Source organism: Paroedura picta, chromosome 3 (genome assembly GCF_049243985.1).
Source record: "Paroedura picta isolate Pp20150507F chromosome 3, Ppicta_v3.0, whole genome shotgun sequence".
Lineage (NCBI taxonomy): Eukaryota > Metazoa > Chordata > Lepidosauria > Squamata > Gekkonidae > Paroedura > Paroedura picta.
In genome coordinates this window covers 11804628-11821564 of record NC_135371.1, presented here as the reverse complement: position 1 = coordinate 11821564, position 16937 = coordinate 11804628, and the positions used below count along the sequence as shown (strand labels likewise).

At 47.1% G+C, this 16937-nt stretch overlaps 1 protein-coding gene across 1 annotated transcript; it reads right to left on the bottom strand.

Annotated features, from left to right (window-relative positions):
• Positions 1-2301: 2301 nt before the first annotated feature.
• Positions 2302-16112, bottom strand: LOC143831518 (C-type lectin domain family 2 member B-like). Its single transcript, XM_077324563.1, has 6 exons — positions 15964-16112; positions 11634-11834; positions 10715-10837; positions 8436-8635; positions 7155-7252; positions 2302-4207 (listed from the first exon to the last, which is right to left on the bottom strand). The coding sequence occupies exons 2-6, from the start codon at positions 11722-11724 to the stop codon at positions 4066-4068; spliced, it is 654 nt and encodes a 217-aa protein (XP_077180678.1). The 5' UTR covers positions 11725-11834; positions 15964-16112; the 3' UTR covers positions 2302-4065.
• Between the last annotated feature and the right edge of the window lie 825 nt (positions 16113-16937).

Sequence of the window (16937 nt, the reverse complement as noted above, 5' to 3'; positions counted from 1 at the left end):
GCTGGCAAACTGTGCATGCTTGTGCATATTAGCTGGCAAAAAGGTTTTTGCTGGGGTCCTGTATATTCCCATGTAGATTTATTGTTGTTGTTGTTGTTGTTTATTTATTTATTTAGATTTTTATACCGCTGTTCGCATAACTGGCTTACAGCGGATAACACAATAAAAGCATCCATACAATTAACATCCCCATAAAACGATTCAAACAATCAATCGTTAATGCCTTCAAAATGACAATGGAGTTATTTAAAACTAGTAGTAAAGCCTGTTGCCTTTCATAATATGACGGGCACTAGCTCATGGTTTAGTGTGGGTTTAGTGCCTCCCTTGGAAGCTGGCAACCCTAAGAGGAGGTCTCTCTGTGCACAGCAGTCTTGACCCTAGTCAGGTTTACAGAAGAAGAGTTGGTTCTTATATGCCGTTTTTCCCTACCCGAAGGAGGCTCAAAGCAGCTTGCCTTCCCTTTCCTCTCCCCACAACAGACACCCTGTGAGAGAGGTGAGGTTGAGAGAACCCTGATATTACTGAAGAAGAAGAGTTGGTTCTTATATGCTGCTTTTCCCTACCCAAAGGAAGCTCAAAGCGGCTTACAGTCGCCTTCCCTTTCCTCTCCCCACAACAGACACCCTGTGAGAGAGGTGAGGTTGAGAGAGCCCTGAGATTACTGAAGAAGAAGAGTTGGTTCTTATATGCCGTTTTTCCCTACCTGAAGGAGGCTCAAAGCAGCTTACAGTCGCCTTCCCTTTCCTCTCCCCACAATAGACACCCTGTGAGAGAGGTGAGGTTGAGAGAACCCTGATATTACTGAAGAAGAAGAGTTGGTTCTTATATGCTGCTTTTCTCTACCCGAAGGAAGCTCAAAGCGGCTTACAGTCGCCTTCCCATTCCTCTCCCCACAACAGACCCCCTGTGAGGTGGGTGAGGCTGAGAGAGCCCTGATATCACTGCCCGGTCAGAACAGTTTTATCAGTGCTGTGACAAGCCCAAGGTCACCCAGCTGGCTGCATGAGGGGGAGTGCAGAATCGAACCCGGCATACCAGATTAGAAGTCCGCACTCCTAACCACTACACCAAACTGGTTCTCTTATATGCACACCTAGATAGCGTGGAAATCCAGAACGTGAACCTACACCAATTTGGCAACCTTACCTCCTTCCTGCAATTTTTTCTTGACCTGACATAGGCCAAGAGGTGCCGTGTAGCTGGTTAAGTGGCTGCAGAGGCATTACACAATTTTGGGGCTCCACTACCAAACCTCAACCAGGGACAGCGAACCTCCAGGTGGGGGCTGGAGATCTCCTGGAATCACTGCTCATATATATGAAGAATTGGAGGTAGTGACAGATTTTAGTTTCCTGGGTCCCCATTGCAGATGGGGACTGCAGCAAAGAAATTAAAAGATGCTTGCTCCTGGGGAGGAAAGCTCTGGCAAATCTAGACAGCATCCTAAAAAGCAGAGAGATCACCCTGCCAACAAAAGTGTGCCTAGTTAAGGCTATGGTCTTCCCAGTTGCAATGTATGGCTGCGAAAGTTGGACCATAAGGAAGGCCGAGCGTCAAAGAACTGAGGCTTTTGAACTCTGGTGCTGGAGAAGACTCTTATGAGTCCCTTGGACCAGTGGTCCCCAACCTTTTTATCACCGGGGACCGGTCAACGCTTGACAATTTTACTGAGGCCCAGGGGGGTAGTCTTTTGCCAAAGGGCCGCCGCCTGAGCCCCTGCTCCACTTGCTTTCCCACCGGCGCCCCAGACTTCCCACTGCCTGCTGTGGGGGGCGCTGCCAGCAGCAGCTGCACAGTGCCATGCCGAGGGGAAGCCCCAACCACGGGAGCTGCAAAGGTTAGCTGGCAGGAGAGTGGAAGGGCAGCCCCCGAGGCTGCAGCTGGGGAAGAGGATGAGGAGGAGCCACGGCCCGGTACCGACTGATCCACGGACCAGTCCCGGTCCCCGGACCGTGGGTTGGGGACCACTGCCTTGGACTGCAAGGCGAACAAACCATTCAGTCCTAGAGGAGATCAGCCCTGACTGCTCCTTAGAAAGCCAGATCCTGAAGATGAAGCTCAAATATTTTGGCCACCTCATGAGAAGGAAGGACTCCCTGGAGAAGAGCCTAATGCTGGGAGCGACTGAGGACAAAAGAAGAAGGGGACGACAGAGAATGAGGTGGCTGGATGGAGTCACTGAAGCAGTCGGTGCGAGCTTAAATGGACTCCGGGGAATGGTAGAACACAGGAAGGCCTGGAGGATCATTGTCCATGGGGTCACGATGGGTCGGACACGACTTCGCACTTAACAACAACAAATATAAAATATATCTAATACAAAGTTCCGAAATACAAACTACAAAGCTATTATGAAACATCAGTTATACCTCAGAATTAATTTTTCATTTTAAACAGAAAAGTATTCCATTTCCCTCACTTATCTGGCCTTCAGCCATGTGGCAGACACGTTAGGTTACAAGATATATACATTCTGCTACTTTCTCTAACCAATCCTTTTTCTTTGGGATTATGTTCTTCTTTCAGTTCTCAGCAAAAACTTGGGTGTTATGGCATTAAGAACAAATTCACAAACATCTTCATAGGGGAATTCCACATGATTTTTAAAAAACCTTTGGGAATAACAGTAGCTTTTTCCTTACATCTTTAGAAATAACTGTAGGGATCTGCTTTCCTAATCTGCTGCTTTCTTACACTCCCACCAGATGTGAATAAAATTGGAATTGGTGGCCCCACATTCCCAACAATCCCCATTAGCCCCTCGGTATATTGTTGCTAATTTATAGGGAGATAGGTGCCACTGAGTCTGCCATGAAAAACGCTAGAGGGCGTCACCCCAAGGGTCGGACATGACCCGGTGCTTGCACAGGGGATACTTTAACCTAGGTGCCACTGATATAGCGTTTTTATAAATATTTTCTTCTGCAGCAAGGCTCACTGAGAAATTTAAACTGCTTATTAACACTGATGCCCAAACCGTTGAACTTATTGAGGCTTTCTAAGCTTTCATGCAGAGTTTTACAAATGTTTCCTGCTCTTTACTATCAGTATCTAAATTGTATATCTTAGGGAATATATTCCTTTCACGGTTTATAGCTAATTTTTCAAAATATGTCCATCGGGTTCTTAGTTTATCTTTACATAATAATAATAATAATAATGCTTGTATAAGAATATTTAACCTGTAGATACTGAAACCAAGGGTTCTGCAAATTGCTTAAAGATTAAATTTCTGCAATCACAGCAACTTTGCCCATCAGAGATTAAGGTAAAGGTAAAGGTATCCCCTGTGCAAGCACCGAGTCATGTCTGACCCTTGGGGTGCGCCCTCTAGTGTTTTCATGGCAGACTCAATACGGGGTGGTTTGCCAGTGCCTTCCCCAGTCATTACCGTTTACCCCCCAGCAAGCTGGGTACTCCTTTTACCGACCTCGGAAGGATGGAAGGCTGAGTCAACCTTGAGCCAGCTGCTGGGATCGAACTCCCAGCCTCATGGTCAGAGCTTCAGACAGCGTGTTGTCTGCTTTACCACCCTGCGCCACAAGAGGCTCCCATCAGGGATTAAAAATCTATAATTGGACACCTTCAGATCTTTCCAGATTGTGTGTGTGTGTGTGCAAATTTATTTCCTCATTCTTCTAAGCTTGGACAGACATCTGGTTTACATTTTGCTGCACAGATGTTTCTAGCCATTCTGACCATATATTCAAATACTGAAGTCATGTTTCTTTTGGCTTCTAATCTATTTTTGTATGCTTGCTTGCATGGCCTTTTTTATTATATCTCTGACATGCAGACATTCCCAGAAATTCTCCTTGATATTTAAGGAGATTAACTGATTAACAAATAGAAAGGGCAAATTGCTTTTTTGTGTAAATAGAAGGGGTAAATTGTCTTTTTGTGAGAGTTTAGCATCCATTATTTTAAAGCAATAAAGCTCCCATTCTCTTTTTTACTGCTGTGTGATATTGGCAACAGGAGAAGAAAAACAGCAGCACAATGGCACTGTCCCCAGTCAGCATTATTTTCGAGGTGGGCTGTAACTATTTTTCTTGCCCCACATTACACATCTGTAGTGTCCTTTGTTGTATATGCAGCAGGCTTGCTGCAGATCCACGGCAATTTTACATGGCATCCTGACACAACGGCTTTGCCTGTATTGTCCAGAAATGCACAGTCTCCTCCTCCTCCACTGACCTCCATCCTACAACAAAAGCAGAAGTCAAGTAAGATCCAGACATTTCTTGAAAGCCGAAGGCGTATCTTAGGAACTGGAAAAAATGCACCACATAGACATTTTCTGCAGGGGGAGATATAAGCCTATAAAAGTTACAGCTGTAAGGTAAAGGTAAAGGTATCCCCTGTGCAAGCACCGAGTCATGTCTGACCCTTGGGGTGACGCCCTCTAGCGTTTTCTTGGCAGACTCAATATGGGGTGGTTTGCCAGTGCCTTCCCCAGTCATGACCGTTTACCCCCCAGCAAGCTGGGTACTCATTTTACCGACCTCGGAAGGATGGAAGGCTGAGTCAACCTTGAGCCGGCTGCTGGGATTGAACTCCCAGCCATATGGGCAAAGCTTTCAGACAGCTGCCTTACCACTCTGCGCCACAAGAGGCTCATTGTTACAGCTGTACAGCTTCTTTTAAACAGCTGTACAGCTTCTTTTATCATAGCAGGCCTACCTTTGGCCCTAGAAATGGCATACGGAAACCCTATTCTGACTGTTACACATGTATGGAGTCCTGTGGTTATTCTGAAAATCACCTAGTGTAAATCCAGAATGCTGAGACCTGTTCTAGATGAGCTCGCAATACTTCTCAGGAATTATAGGTCAAAATATGCACAGTCATGGAAGGTCCATGACGAGACTGGCTGTGAGCAGCCAAGTTGAACGACACAATTCTGAGTTATCTGGCACTTGCATTAGTAGCCTTATATATTCCTATGAGGCTGGGGGGAAATGTGTATCTATCACACAGCCACAAACAGCTGAAACAAGATCATTAGGACTTTTCAAGCAGTGTTGTGAAACTTCATGCTGCCCTGGCCTGACCATGTGCAAGCTTGGATAGGGCTCTGTCAATTTAAAGCGGGGCTTTTAGAATATTCACACAGCTCATCACTGTAGTAAGCTGTACAATGTATCTTTTTCTACACTCCCTTTAGATTCTTCTTCTATTCCCTGATTTCTTACCTTCTTTCTATATTATATCATAGAATCATAGAAACATGGAATAATAGAGTTGGAAGGGACCTCCTGGGTCATCTAGTCCAACCCCCTGCACTACGCAGGACACTCACATCCCAATCGCTCATCCACTGTAACCTGCCACCCCCTTGAACCTTCACAGAATCGGCCTCTTCGTCAGATGGCTATCTAGCCTCTGCTTAAATATTTCCAAAGATGGAGAACCCACCACCTCCCGAGGAAGCCTGCTCCACTGAGAAACTGTTCTGACTGTCAGGAACTTCTTCCGGATGTTTAGATGGAATTTCTTTTGATTTAATTTCATCCCATTCGTTTTGGCCTGTCCCTCTGGGGCAAGAGAGAACAACTACTCCATCATCTACATCAGTGGCCCCCAACCTTCTTGAGGCTGGGAACCGGCAGGGCAACTGCCTGGCTGCGCATGCCATGCATGCGCGCCCGAAATCACTCAATGCACGTGCGGGGCCCTGCTTCCCTCTCCCCCCCTCCCCCCGCAGTAAGAAGCTTCCCGAGCCGCAAGCTTGCGACCTGGGAAGTTTTTTACTGCGGAGGGGGCAGGGAGAGGGAGCCGCGGCCCCGTGGTTGGGGACCACTACTCTACATGGCAGCCTTTTAAATACTTGAAGACGGTTTTTAGATCCCCTCCCAATCGTCTCCTCTCCAGGCTAAACAGACCAAGCTCCCCCAGCCTTTCCTCATACGTCTTGGTCTCCAAACCCCTCACCATCTGCGTTGCCCTCCTCTGGACACGCTCCAGTTTGTCTACATCCCTCTTCAACTGGGGTACCCAAAACTGAACACAGAACTCCAAGTGAGGCTGAACTAGAGCAGAGTAAAGTGGTACCATCACCTCCCGTGATCTGGACACAATACTCCGTTTGATACAGGCCAAAATCCCATTCGGGAATATCCCAATCAGTATCTCTCCCCACTCTTTTGACTGACAGAAAACAAAGTGAGGAAGACTCAGCTATATAGCTGCAGCTGTCTAGCAAATCCTGACATTTTACCCCATTACCCCTTCCCCATACTATTCCTCTTTCAGTCCTCCTGACAAGCTCCCCTCCCCATGCTTCTTTTTCTCCTTCACACCCATCAGGCAGCCCATCATAATCTGCCCCATCTTCTGGTTTCCTTTCCTCCTTACTTTCGTACCTGGCAGCCTATATTTATTTGTTTGTTTGTTTAACCCTCCTACCCTAACCTTATAGAGCCTCTTGTGGCGCAGAGTGGTAAGGCAGCGACTTGCTGTCTGAATCTGTCTGCCCATGAGGCTGGGAGTTCAATCCCAGCAGCCAGCTCAAGGTTGGCTCAGCCTTCCATCCTTCCGAGGTCGGTAAAATGAGTACCCAGCTTGCTGGGGGGTAAACGGTAATGACTGGGGAAGGCACTGGCAAACCACCCCGTATTGAGTCTGCCATGAAAACGCTAGAGGGCGTCACCCCAAGGGTCAGACATGACTCGGTGCTTGCACAGGGGATACCTTTACCTTTACCTTACCCTAATCAGGCTAGCCTCATCTCATCAGATTTCAGATGCTTATCAGGGTCGTCCCGGGTTAGTGCTTGGGTGGGAGACCACCAGAGAAGTCTAGGGCAAAGGCAGGCAATGGCCAACCACCTCTGAACATCTCTTGTGAAGTGAGATGCTGAGAGTAGGTGTCTGGCCCAAGGTCACCCAGCAAGCTTCCATGGTAGGGCGGGGATTCAAACCTGGGCTTTCCAGATCCAGCCCTCTAACCATGGTAGAAAGCTAATGAAACTGGGCTTCATGCTGCTTAGCATCGTCATTACATTCGAACCCCAATTTCAAATTAATCTTGAGGGTTTGCACAACAATGTACCAGCAAGACTGATCGTCACGTATATCCTACAAAAATGTATCTAAAAGCAGATACTGAAGCCTCACCACTGGACACCATAAGGAACCTGAATGACTCACGTGGCTTTTTCTCCATCTGACCACGTCCAGTCCTTGCTTAAGACTCTTCGGAGACCAATCCAATAGATATCTTTGCCTTTGAGCTGCATCACAACATCCTTTAGTAGTAAAAAAGGTGGGTTTTAGAATGCTGGACTGTGATATCTGCCACTGAGCAAAGCAGTAAATGAACACAAGCTACTGATTGAACAGAGGTCCCTGGACTGACAGGAGAGGAAGACTTGAAGCTTGTGGCTGTAAGCACAGCTTTTGAGCATTAGCTGCCCTTAGGGAGATGCTGTTAGATCTTCCTGGTTTAAGAATGCAAATACAAACAGGGTACCCAGCCAAAATGTCAATGAAGAAAAAAGAAAGTCTGGGTAAAGGCACCAGAATTTGGTTGGGACTAGGACTAGAATCATAGAATAATAGAGTTGGAAGGAACCTCATGGGTCATCTAGTCCAACCCCCTGCACTATGCAGGACACTAACATCCCTATTGCTCATCCACTGTAACCTGCCACCCCTTTGCCTTCACAAAATCAGCCTCTCCGTCAGATGGCTATCCAGCCTCTGTTTAAAAATCTACAAAGATGGAGAACCCCCCACCTCCCGAGGAAGCCTGTTCTACATATTCTGAGGCGTCTGGTAGTTGGATCTCTCTAGTAGCATGTTCAAACACAGTATGTGGGATGGAGGATGAACTGGGTTCTGTTGCATCATAGCTGATCAATCCATGCTTGGCCAATGTGGGAGACATTATCAGAAGCAAAATTACATTTGGTGGATGGTAACAGATTTCTGGGATTCTGTGCGAACAATCTGTTGTTGCTGTTTGGGCCATTATTTTTCTAGTATTAGGCTTTTGATGTTGGTGCTGGAAGAGGATAAGATGCTGACTAACTAGCGACACCTAGTGTAAATTCTGGCACAGCAGCCATCACCTCAATCAAACCATAGGCTTGCCTGCTTTTAAATAAGTAGAGTAGTAAAAGAGGAAGAGTTTGTTTTTATACCCCAGTTTTCCCTACCCAAAGGAGTCTCAAAGCAGCTTACAATCGCCTTCCCTTCCTCACCCCACAACAGACACCCTGTGAGGGAGGTGAGGCTGAGAGAGCTCTGACAGAACTGCTCCACAAGTACAGCTCTTACAGGACCCTGAGGTCACCGAGCTGGCTACATGTGGAGGAATGGGGAATCAAACCCAGCTCTACAGATTAGAAGTCACCACTCTTAAACCCTACTCCAGAACATACCTTAGAAGGACCAGTCTTGGGGACACAGAATATCTACACATCTCACCATTTCTTGCTTTTCAATCCTGGCCAGGGATGCATTGTGTGAAGAGCAGTAGTGGTGGCTAGAGGTCCAATCGCGCTTCTCCCTTGAAAAGTAGTAGCACATCCCCTCATACCCAATCCAATAACGCGGGCATGGCGGGCCACATTGTGGTGGGGATATCAAACTACGTCCCAGCTGCTCAATTTGTTTTGCTGCTATATCTGAGAGAGGAACAGAATCAGACAGGGGACCAATGAACCTTTTTCTCCCATGATGAAACTCCCCAGTGCATAAGAATCTGTCATAAATCAATCGGCACCTCTCTTAGTACTTCTTAGTGAATGCGAAGTAGAGAAGAAATGGAATCCTTTATTCACACTGGTCAATAAGAAGAAAGAGCATCGGTTGGACTAGATCAGAAGGTCCTGTTCCACCAGCATAGCTGCATCTACACCAACCTTCTTCTACTGTTGAGAAACCCCTCAAACCTTCTTTAGGCCTTGAGAAACCCCAGAAGTTGTACACTCATGCAGAATGTGGTTGAGATGCATAGCTGTGCACATAGCCCTTCCCCTTCCCACCCTCTAAAGGTAAAGGTATCCCCTGTGCAAGCACTGGGTCATGTCTGACCCTTGGGGTGACGCCCTCTAGCGTTTTCATGGCAGACTCAATACGGGGTGGTTTGCCAGTGCCTTCCCCAGTCATTACCGTTTACCCCCCAGCAAGCTGGGTCCTCATTTTACCGACCTCGGAAGGATGGAAGGCTGAGTCAACTTTGAGCCGGCTGCTGGGATCGAACTCCCAGCCTCATGGGCAGACAGCTTTCAGACTGCATGTCTGCTGCCTTACCACTCTGCACCACAAGAGGCTTCCACCCCCTACAGGTCTATTATTGGCCATTTGGGGAGGTGTGTGTGGGGTTTTTTTACATAACTGTATATTGTCATATCATCCAATATATATTTAACACATTTTAAGAACATCTTTAATTAATTCTCACCCAGGAAAACCCAGGATTTCACGAAACCCTGATTGAGAAAGCCTGATCTACACCAATGGAAGAGCATTCCTATTGGTGGAGGAAGGAGGCAATTTTCCCCAATAACCCCTGCCACACCCTCCCTCCCTCCCTCCCTCCACCACCACCCCTGTCATGAGGCACTGGCTGCGGCGGCCCAGAGCAGCCAATTCGGAAGACACCGTACACAACCCTACTCACAAAGCCTTTACACCAGGGGTAGTCAAACTGCGGCCCTCCAGATGTCCATGGCCTACAATTCCCACGAGCCCCTGCCAGCATTCGCTGGCAGGGGCTTGTGGGAATTGTAGTCCATGGACATCTGGAGGGCCGCAGTTTGACTACCCCTGCTTTACACTGTTTGTTAGGTTCTCCTGGATCCAACAAGTGGAATTTCATGGGGAGGTTGTAGTGGGAAGTAGAAAGTCGTAACATCTCATTGTACAATCTTGCTCATGGCAATTGGGTGCAAATTCAGGATTGGGATACATATTCCTGTCAGGTCATTCAATATCTCTGGCATCCAAAGCCAAGATGCTGAAGTAATTGTGAACCATATCTGGGAAAGGTGGGGTATAAATATTTTAAATAAAAATCCTCATACGTAAATCTTTGTAAGGGCTAAAATAGATTATCTTTTTTTGAAGGCTGGGCTCAGCGTTGATGCAAGTATTTTGGGCTTATTTGAGCTGAATTGCCCATCCCTACATTGTAGCCCCCTAGAAGAAGAACTAATAAATCTAAGAGATACAACAAAAATAGAGTCCAGTAGCATCTTTAAGACCAACAAAGATTTATTCAAGGCGTGAGCTTTCGAGTGCAAGCACTCTTCCTCAGACTAATTAAACAACCATCATAACTTGTACCTCCAGTTATGATATGATGGTTGTTCATTTAGTCTGAGGAAGAGTGCTTGCACTCGAAAGCTCACGCCTTGAATAAATCTTTGTTGCCCTTAGTGCTATTGGACTCTATTTTTGCTGTGCTGCTTCAGACCAACACGGCTACCCACTTGAATCTAAGAGACAAAAAAAGATTTGCATGGAAATTCCTAAAATAGCAGGTGTTTCCTCCTGCTCTGGAGAACACATTTCCTGGATACCAGAACTCAAGCCCCTGCTATGCCATTCGGTCAGCAAAACTTGTCCAAGGCACTTTTTTCTTAATACTTCAAAAGATACAGAGCAGAATGCTGGATTCACAGGTTTCCTTTTTTCATCTGCTAGCCAAGGAGACGAAGAAAAAGCTCCCAAGGAAAAGCATCCAAATCTGCAGAACTTACAAACGATGGCTCCGATGCCAATGAGGAGAAGGAGGATGACAACTCGATACAGGAAAGCTATGCCTTTCACAACTCTTTCATTTGACAGGCATCTCTTGATCTTGTCCACTGTCAGATCACAATCTAGGAGAGGGGAAAAAGACACTCATTAGTGTTTCTAGGGTTGGACCAGGTATCTTTACCTCTGCATGAGCAACCAGGGGCATTTCCTTGTTGAGGCCTGACACACTTCTCTGGGGCCAGGGATCTGCAGCCAGTTGGAGGTGGCGGAGCGTAGAGCTCTTCTGGGGGTATAGGCAGGGAGGCGGTCTCTCAAATACACTGGGCCCAAACCGTGTATGGCCTTGAAGGTGATTACCAAAACCTTAAGCTTAATCCGGAATTCAAGTGGGAGCCAGCCAAGTTGTTGGAGTACCGACCAGATGTGGGCGCTCCATGGTGTTTTAGTGAGAATCCTGGCCGCAGCATTCTGCACCAGTTGCAGTTTCCGGATCAAGGATGAGGGTAGGCCTGCGTAGAGCGAGTTGCAGAAGTCCATATGCAGCAAAGAACACATGGGTTAGATAAGCACCCAGGATAGCATGGCAGAGCTGTCAGCCTCTGACAGGAGGGGATGCAAGGAGGGACCCTTGAAAACATGGATAATCTCCTTATGTGAGTGAGCTATTGAATTTGCAGAGGATATAAGCATGGAGAGTCATTTCTATGTTTCTATGTTGAAACATTCTTGCACACATACATGTATTTTTATTTATTTATTGCTTGTATTTTCTGCCCTTTCTCCAGGGACTGAAGGCAGATTTTACATTTAGTGAACTAGTTATGTTACTAGCTCTGATGGTTGCAGGGAGAAGCTGTTCTTTCCACTGGTCCCTCTCAAATCTCTCAGCTTACTGCCCCCAAAAGAATGTGCCATTACCTGGTGTCTCTTCTTGCTTAGAGGTTTCAGCAGAAGAGAGGAATTTCTTCCGTTCTCGCAAATCGACATCAGAAGATGCTTTGGAGTCCATCTTTCCCCCCGTGCCGCTGTATCACAATCACAACAACCCGTGGAAAAAGACAAAAACAAATCCTCTTCTCTGGAAACAGGTCTACAGCTCCTGAATATTACTTGGTTTTTCTAGAATGAGAAATGAAATTAGTAGGGAGACAATCCAAATATTTCAGAAATTGGTTGGCAAATCAGTTGGAACACTTTGCAGGCAGGTGGGAAGATCTGTCTGACTTGGCCAAGGCTATACAGATTATCCATTCTTTCCTGCTGCATCTACACCATGTTTTTGGTGCAGGAGCCCATCCCCTTGCCCAGCAGTCCCCAACCCCCGGTCTGGGGACCGGGACCGGTTGGTGGATCAGTCGGTACCGGGCTGCGGCTCCTCCTCGTCCTCCTCCCCGGCTGCTGCCTCGGGGGCTGCCCTGCTACTCTGCCGCCGGCTGACCTTTGGTGCTCTCCAGCGGCCGCCATGGCTGGGGCTCCCCCTTGGTGTGGCACTGTGCAGCTGCTGCTGGCAGCACCCCCCAGTGGGCGGCGGGAAGTCAGGGGTGCCGGTTGGAAAGCAAGTGGAGCAGGGGCTCAGGCAGCGGCGGTGACATCCCTCGGCAAAAGACTACCCCCCTTCCGGGCCTTAGTAAAATTGTCAAGCATTGACCGGTTCCCAGTGATAAAAAGGTTGGGGACCACTGCCCTAGCACACAACAAAGCCAAGCCTCAAGCATCCCTGTGGCCTCTTTCAGAGGGAAATGAGAGGAAAGAAGCCCCCAAGCATGAACTCACCGGAAGGGATCATCTGGATATTATTTCCCACAACAAAACGGCTTACCAGTACCCATAACATGTCCAAGGAGGGCAAGAAGCAGCTGCCTGGAGCTTTGTTTTTTAAAGGAGCAAATGGAAGCACAGTGTAAAGAGGCCACTGTGGGAAATCGTGGACCACTGTGGATCTCCAGCTGAAACCACCTAAGTCCCTCATTCCCAGACGGAGAGTAATAGACCTTTGCTGGACGGGGGGAGGGGAGTGGGTTCTATATTTATTATCCACCACCGTGATATTGTGTTTTAATTACATTTTAATGGGATTTTATTGTTCTTATGAATCTCTGTAAACTGCCGTGAGACGGCGGTATATAAACATAAACATAAACATAAACATAAACATAACCATAAACATAAACATAAACATAAACATAAACATAAACATAAACATAGACATAAACATAAACATAGACATAAACATAAACATAAACATAAACATAAACACAGAACCGTAACCGTAACCGTAACCATAAACATAAACATAAACATAATTATTATTATTATTGTATTTATACCCTGCCTCCCCCAAAGGCTCAAGGCGGCTTACATAACCCCGTCCCCTAAAAACCATAAAATAACAATAAGATCCAATAATTTACAATAGTGGCAACAACGATGGCTTAATCTTACTCATTTAGTCTCCGCATCCTCAAATACAGGAGGGGGGATGACAGGAGGAGATGCAAGGAGGAACCCTTGAAAACATTTATATCAATATCAATATCAATATCAATATCAATATCAATATCAATATAAAACCCCACCACCACACATCCCCACTACCAGAAGGGCAAGGAAAGAGGTCAAAATAAATTGATCTACTGCTCACAGCCGGGGTGTGTGTGTGTGTGACCTTTCTCGCCGACCCCAGCCTCAACCATAACCTGGCGGAAGAGCTCCATTTTGCAGGCCCTGTGGAATGCTGGAAGCTCCCACAGGGCCCACAGCTCACCTGGGAGCTCATTCCACCAGGTAGGGGCCAGGACCAAAGAGGCCCTGGCCCTGGTTGAGGTCTATCTCCACAAAAGAAAGGGACAGATATTTTAAATGAAAAAAGAGATTTCAAAGAAGACCTATTGCTACAACGGAGTATCAGTGTAATAATAACCTACATTTTAAAAAAGAATTGCAAAAGCAGCCCAGGGGAGAGGAGTTGTACTTGACTATGGCACAGGGGGTAGGAAACATGCTCTGCAGAAGCCCTGTCACCACTGCAATTTATCTTCCGCTGTACCAGCAACAGGAAAACTACACAATCCCCTACCAGGATATCTGCTCGCTACTAAACAATATCCTGCCATTGTTAGGGCTTCTCAGAAATGTGGTTTTGCTTGAAGAAGGCAGAGACTTTCAGCTCCTGAATCTCTGCCTCATAAACCCGTCCCTGTACTACAGGATCATAAAGAATAACATCATTTATTCCAAGAGGAGCTTTCATGAGTCAAAGAAAGAAAACAATTCTTATTTTCTGTGCAATGAATTACCTAAGGGGAGGGGGGGGGGAAAGCAAACAGAGCAACTGAACAAGAAGAAGGGCAGATGAAAAGTTTACATATACTGGAGGACTATGAGGGCCATGAGTTTCATGCTACTTCCTCATACTGCCCTGAAGATAAATAACAGTTCTATAAAGTAAGGTAAACCACAAACTAAGATAGATTCGAATGGGTAGCCGTGTTGGTCTGAAGTCGCACAATAAAATCAGAGTCCAGTAGCACCTTTAAGACCAACAAAGATTTATTCAAGGTGTGAGTTTTCGAGTGCAAGCATGCTTCCTCAGACTATTATTAGTATTAGTCTGAGGAAGAGTGCTTGCACTCAAAAGCTCACACCTTGAATACATCTTTGTTGGTCTTAAAGGTGCCCCTGGACACTGATTTTATTGTGTCACAAACTAATGGTTCACTTTAATTCTTATTTTAAAGTGTCCCTGGAGTGCTCCTTCTCGTTCTGCCAAAATGGCTGGAGAGGCTACTGCCAGAAGCTCCTCTGAAAGTTTGCCTTTTAAGGTAAGATGACCAGATTTTAACATTGGTAAAGCAGGACACCATTGACCGGGGGGGGGGGGGGGGGCTCTTGATTAAAACTTTGGTCTATATGGAGTGACAAAAAGTTTCATGGAATGCATAGGACGCAAAAATAGTATTGCAGTATATATTTTTTAATTTCAACATAAGTACAATTGACCCGGTGCCCCCAGATATCCCTCCAAAAGTGGGACAATCTGGTCACCTTATTTTAAGGCCATTATTTCCCCTGACACCCCCTCAAATCTACAGCATGGATAAGTAAAAGGGGGGGGGAGGTATCTGTTTACTTCTGAATGCCGCCTATCACCAGGAAGAAGAAAAAAAGTCCCTCTCCTTGGCCCCCACCCAAGCAGCTCCAGTGATTCACGTGATTTACAAAGGGAGTAAACCCACTGACTACAGTGGGAATTACTTCCAATGAAACACAGATCAGGTGTTGGCACAGCACACCCACAACAGAAGTGACATGACTGAGACTGGTTTTAGCCCAAGAAATTAAGGCTGAAGCTGAAGGTCCAGAGAACCGTGGAGGGATCTTCTGAGAAAGATGGTGCTGGGCAACTCTCCTCCCCAGCCCATCCACCTCCCTTGGCTAGCCTCTTTTTACCTCTCCGCACTTTGAGTCTTTGTAGATGCCTCTCCTGGCTGCTGTGAGTAATGTCCCCTATAGCAGGGGAAGTCAACTTGTGGTCCTCCAGATGTCCACGGACTACAATTCCCATGAGCCCCTGCCAGCGTTTGCTGGCAGGGGCTCATGGGAATTGTAGTCCATGGACATCTGGAGGACCACAGGTTGACTACCCCTGCCCTATAGCCTTTCTCCCGGCCATCCACGGCACCCACCCAGAAGTGCAATAAATGGCCAGGCTGCCCCTAACCACACCTTCGTGCACAGACAGAACAGTCCTGCATTTTAAGTATTAACAGTTTGGACAGCACTGCCCTCAGGGATTCTGGATGTCTTTGCTTCTTTCAGTCCCTTAGCATCAAGCAAGCTATCATGCAATCTTTGCCCACTGCCAGTGACCCCCCCCCCGCCCCTTTAAATGCCCCCACCAAGTGACAAATCCAGCAGCCTCTTTCTCCTACACTTCTTTGCATTCTGTGGTTTGAAGAGACTGTCTCATCAAGTCTTTTCTCTCCAGTCTAGAAGGCTAGTCCAAATCCCCCATCCCCCACAAGGTCCAGATTTCAAATCTGGATTTTTTTCAAAGTGCAATAACTTGTACAAACAACCCCTCCCCTTTCCTGTTCTCCATCCCTCCACGCTGCTTCCTGCATTCTTCCCCCTTTCAAACATCTCCTGGAGACATTCCAACCTATTCTTTGGTGCACAGCAAACCGCCAGCCAGGGTCCCAATTCCCTCGCAGCCCCAGAGAAGAAAAACTCGGTAAAGAAGCCTTACCGTTCATGCCAGCTCTGAGCAAGCAGCCGTGTACAAGGCAGCGTGTGACCTCTCAGCAGGCAGGACTAGCTGTTGGAGCAGCTGTTTGCACCATTCCAGTCCAACGATAACCGTCTGGCTCTACATCGCAAGCCACGCCTCCAGTCACAATGAAAGGAAACAGCAAAGCGACAGAACTATGGTGTAATGCAGGGAAACCAAACAGGGTCCTCAGATGATAAAGAGGGAGAAGAGGTGGCAGAGAGGTGCTTGGAGCAGAGTCCAGAAGTTGCCAGTGCTTGTCTGGTATTCCCAGAGCTGCTGTTTAGAAAGCCACCCTTCCAGCCAGCTGCTGGGCTTACTAGGGGTCAACAGCATTTTCTTTGATGAGATCTAAAAAGGAAAGTTACCAAGAGACTTCACTGCCCCCAGGGTTAGGAAATACCTGGAGATTCTGGGTGTGGAGCCCGGGGAAAAGCAGGGCCCAGGGTATGGAGCAGGGGTAGTCAAACTGCGGCCCTCCAGCTGGCAGGGGCTCCTGGGAATTGTAGTCCATGGACATCTGGAGGGCCGCAGTTTGACTATCCCTGGTATGGAGGGACCTCAATGGTATATAATGTCAGACAGCCTACACTGCTGCACCCATGCCTCAGAAACAGCTGGCAGGGTCTCAGTTAATTACTCTCAGCATCCCACAATTAGGGATTCATCTGCCCATTAGTCTCCCATCTTGACATATTTATTTCCTTCATTATGTTCAGGAGGCTGCTGGGGGGAGTGTGGGGGGGGGGGGTGAACCAGTGCATGCCGTGAGGTGTGTGTGATGGAAAGTGTCAAAACATAGAAACTTGGAGCCTCTGGCTAATTATGAGGAGTTCCAAATATACAGTATTATTAGACAGAGAATCCGTGATATTGAGAGACAGACCATCGAAGCGGGAATCAATCGGACTTGTCCCCCCCCCCCCCCCGCTTCTTCGGCCTTGCTTCCAATA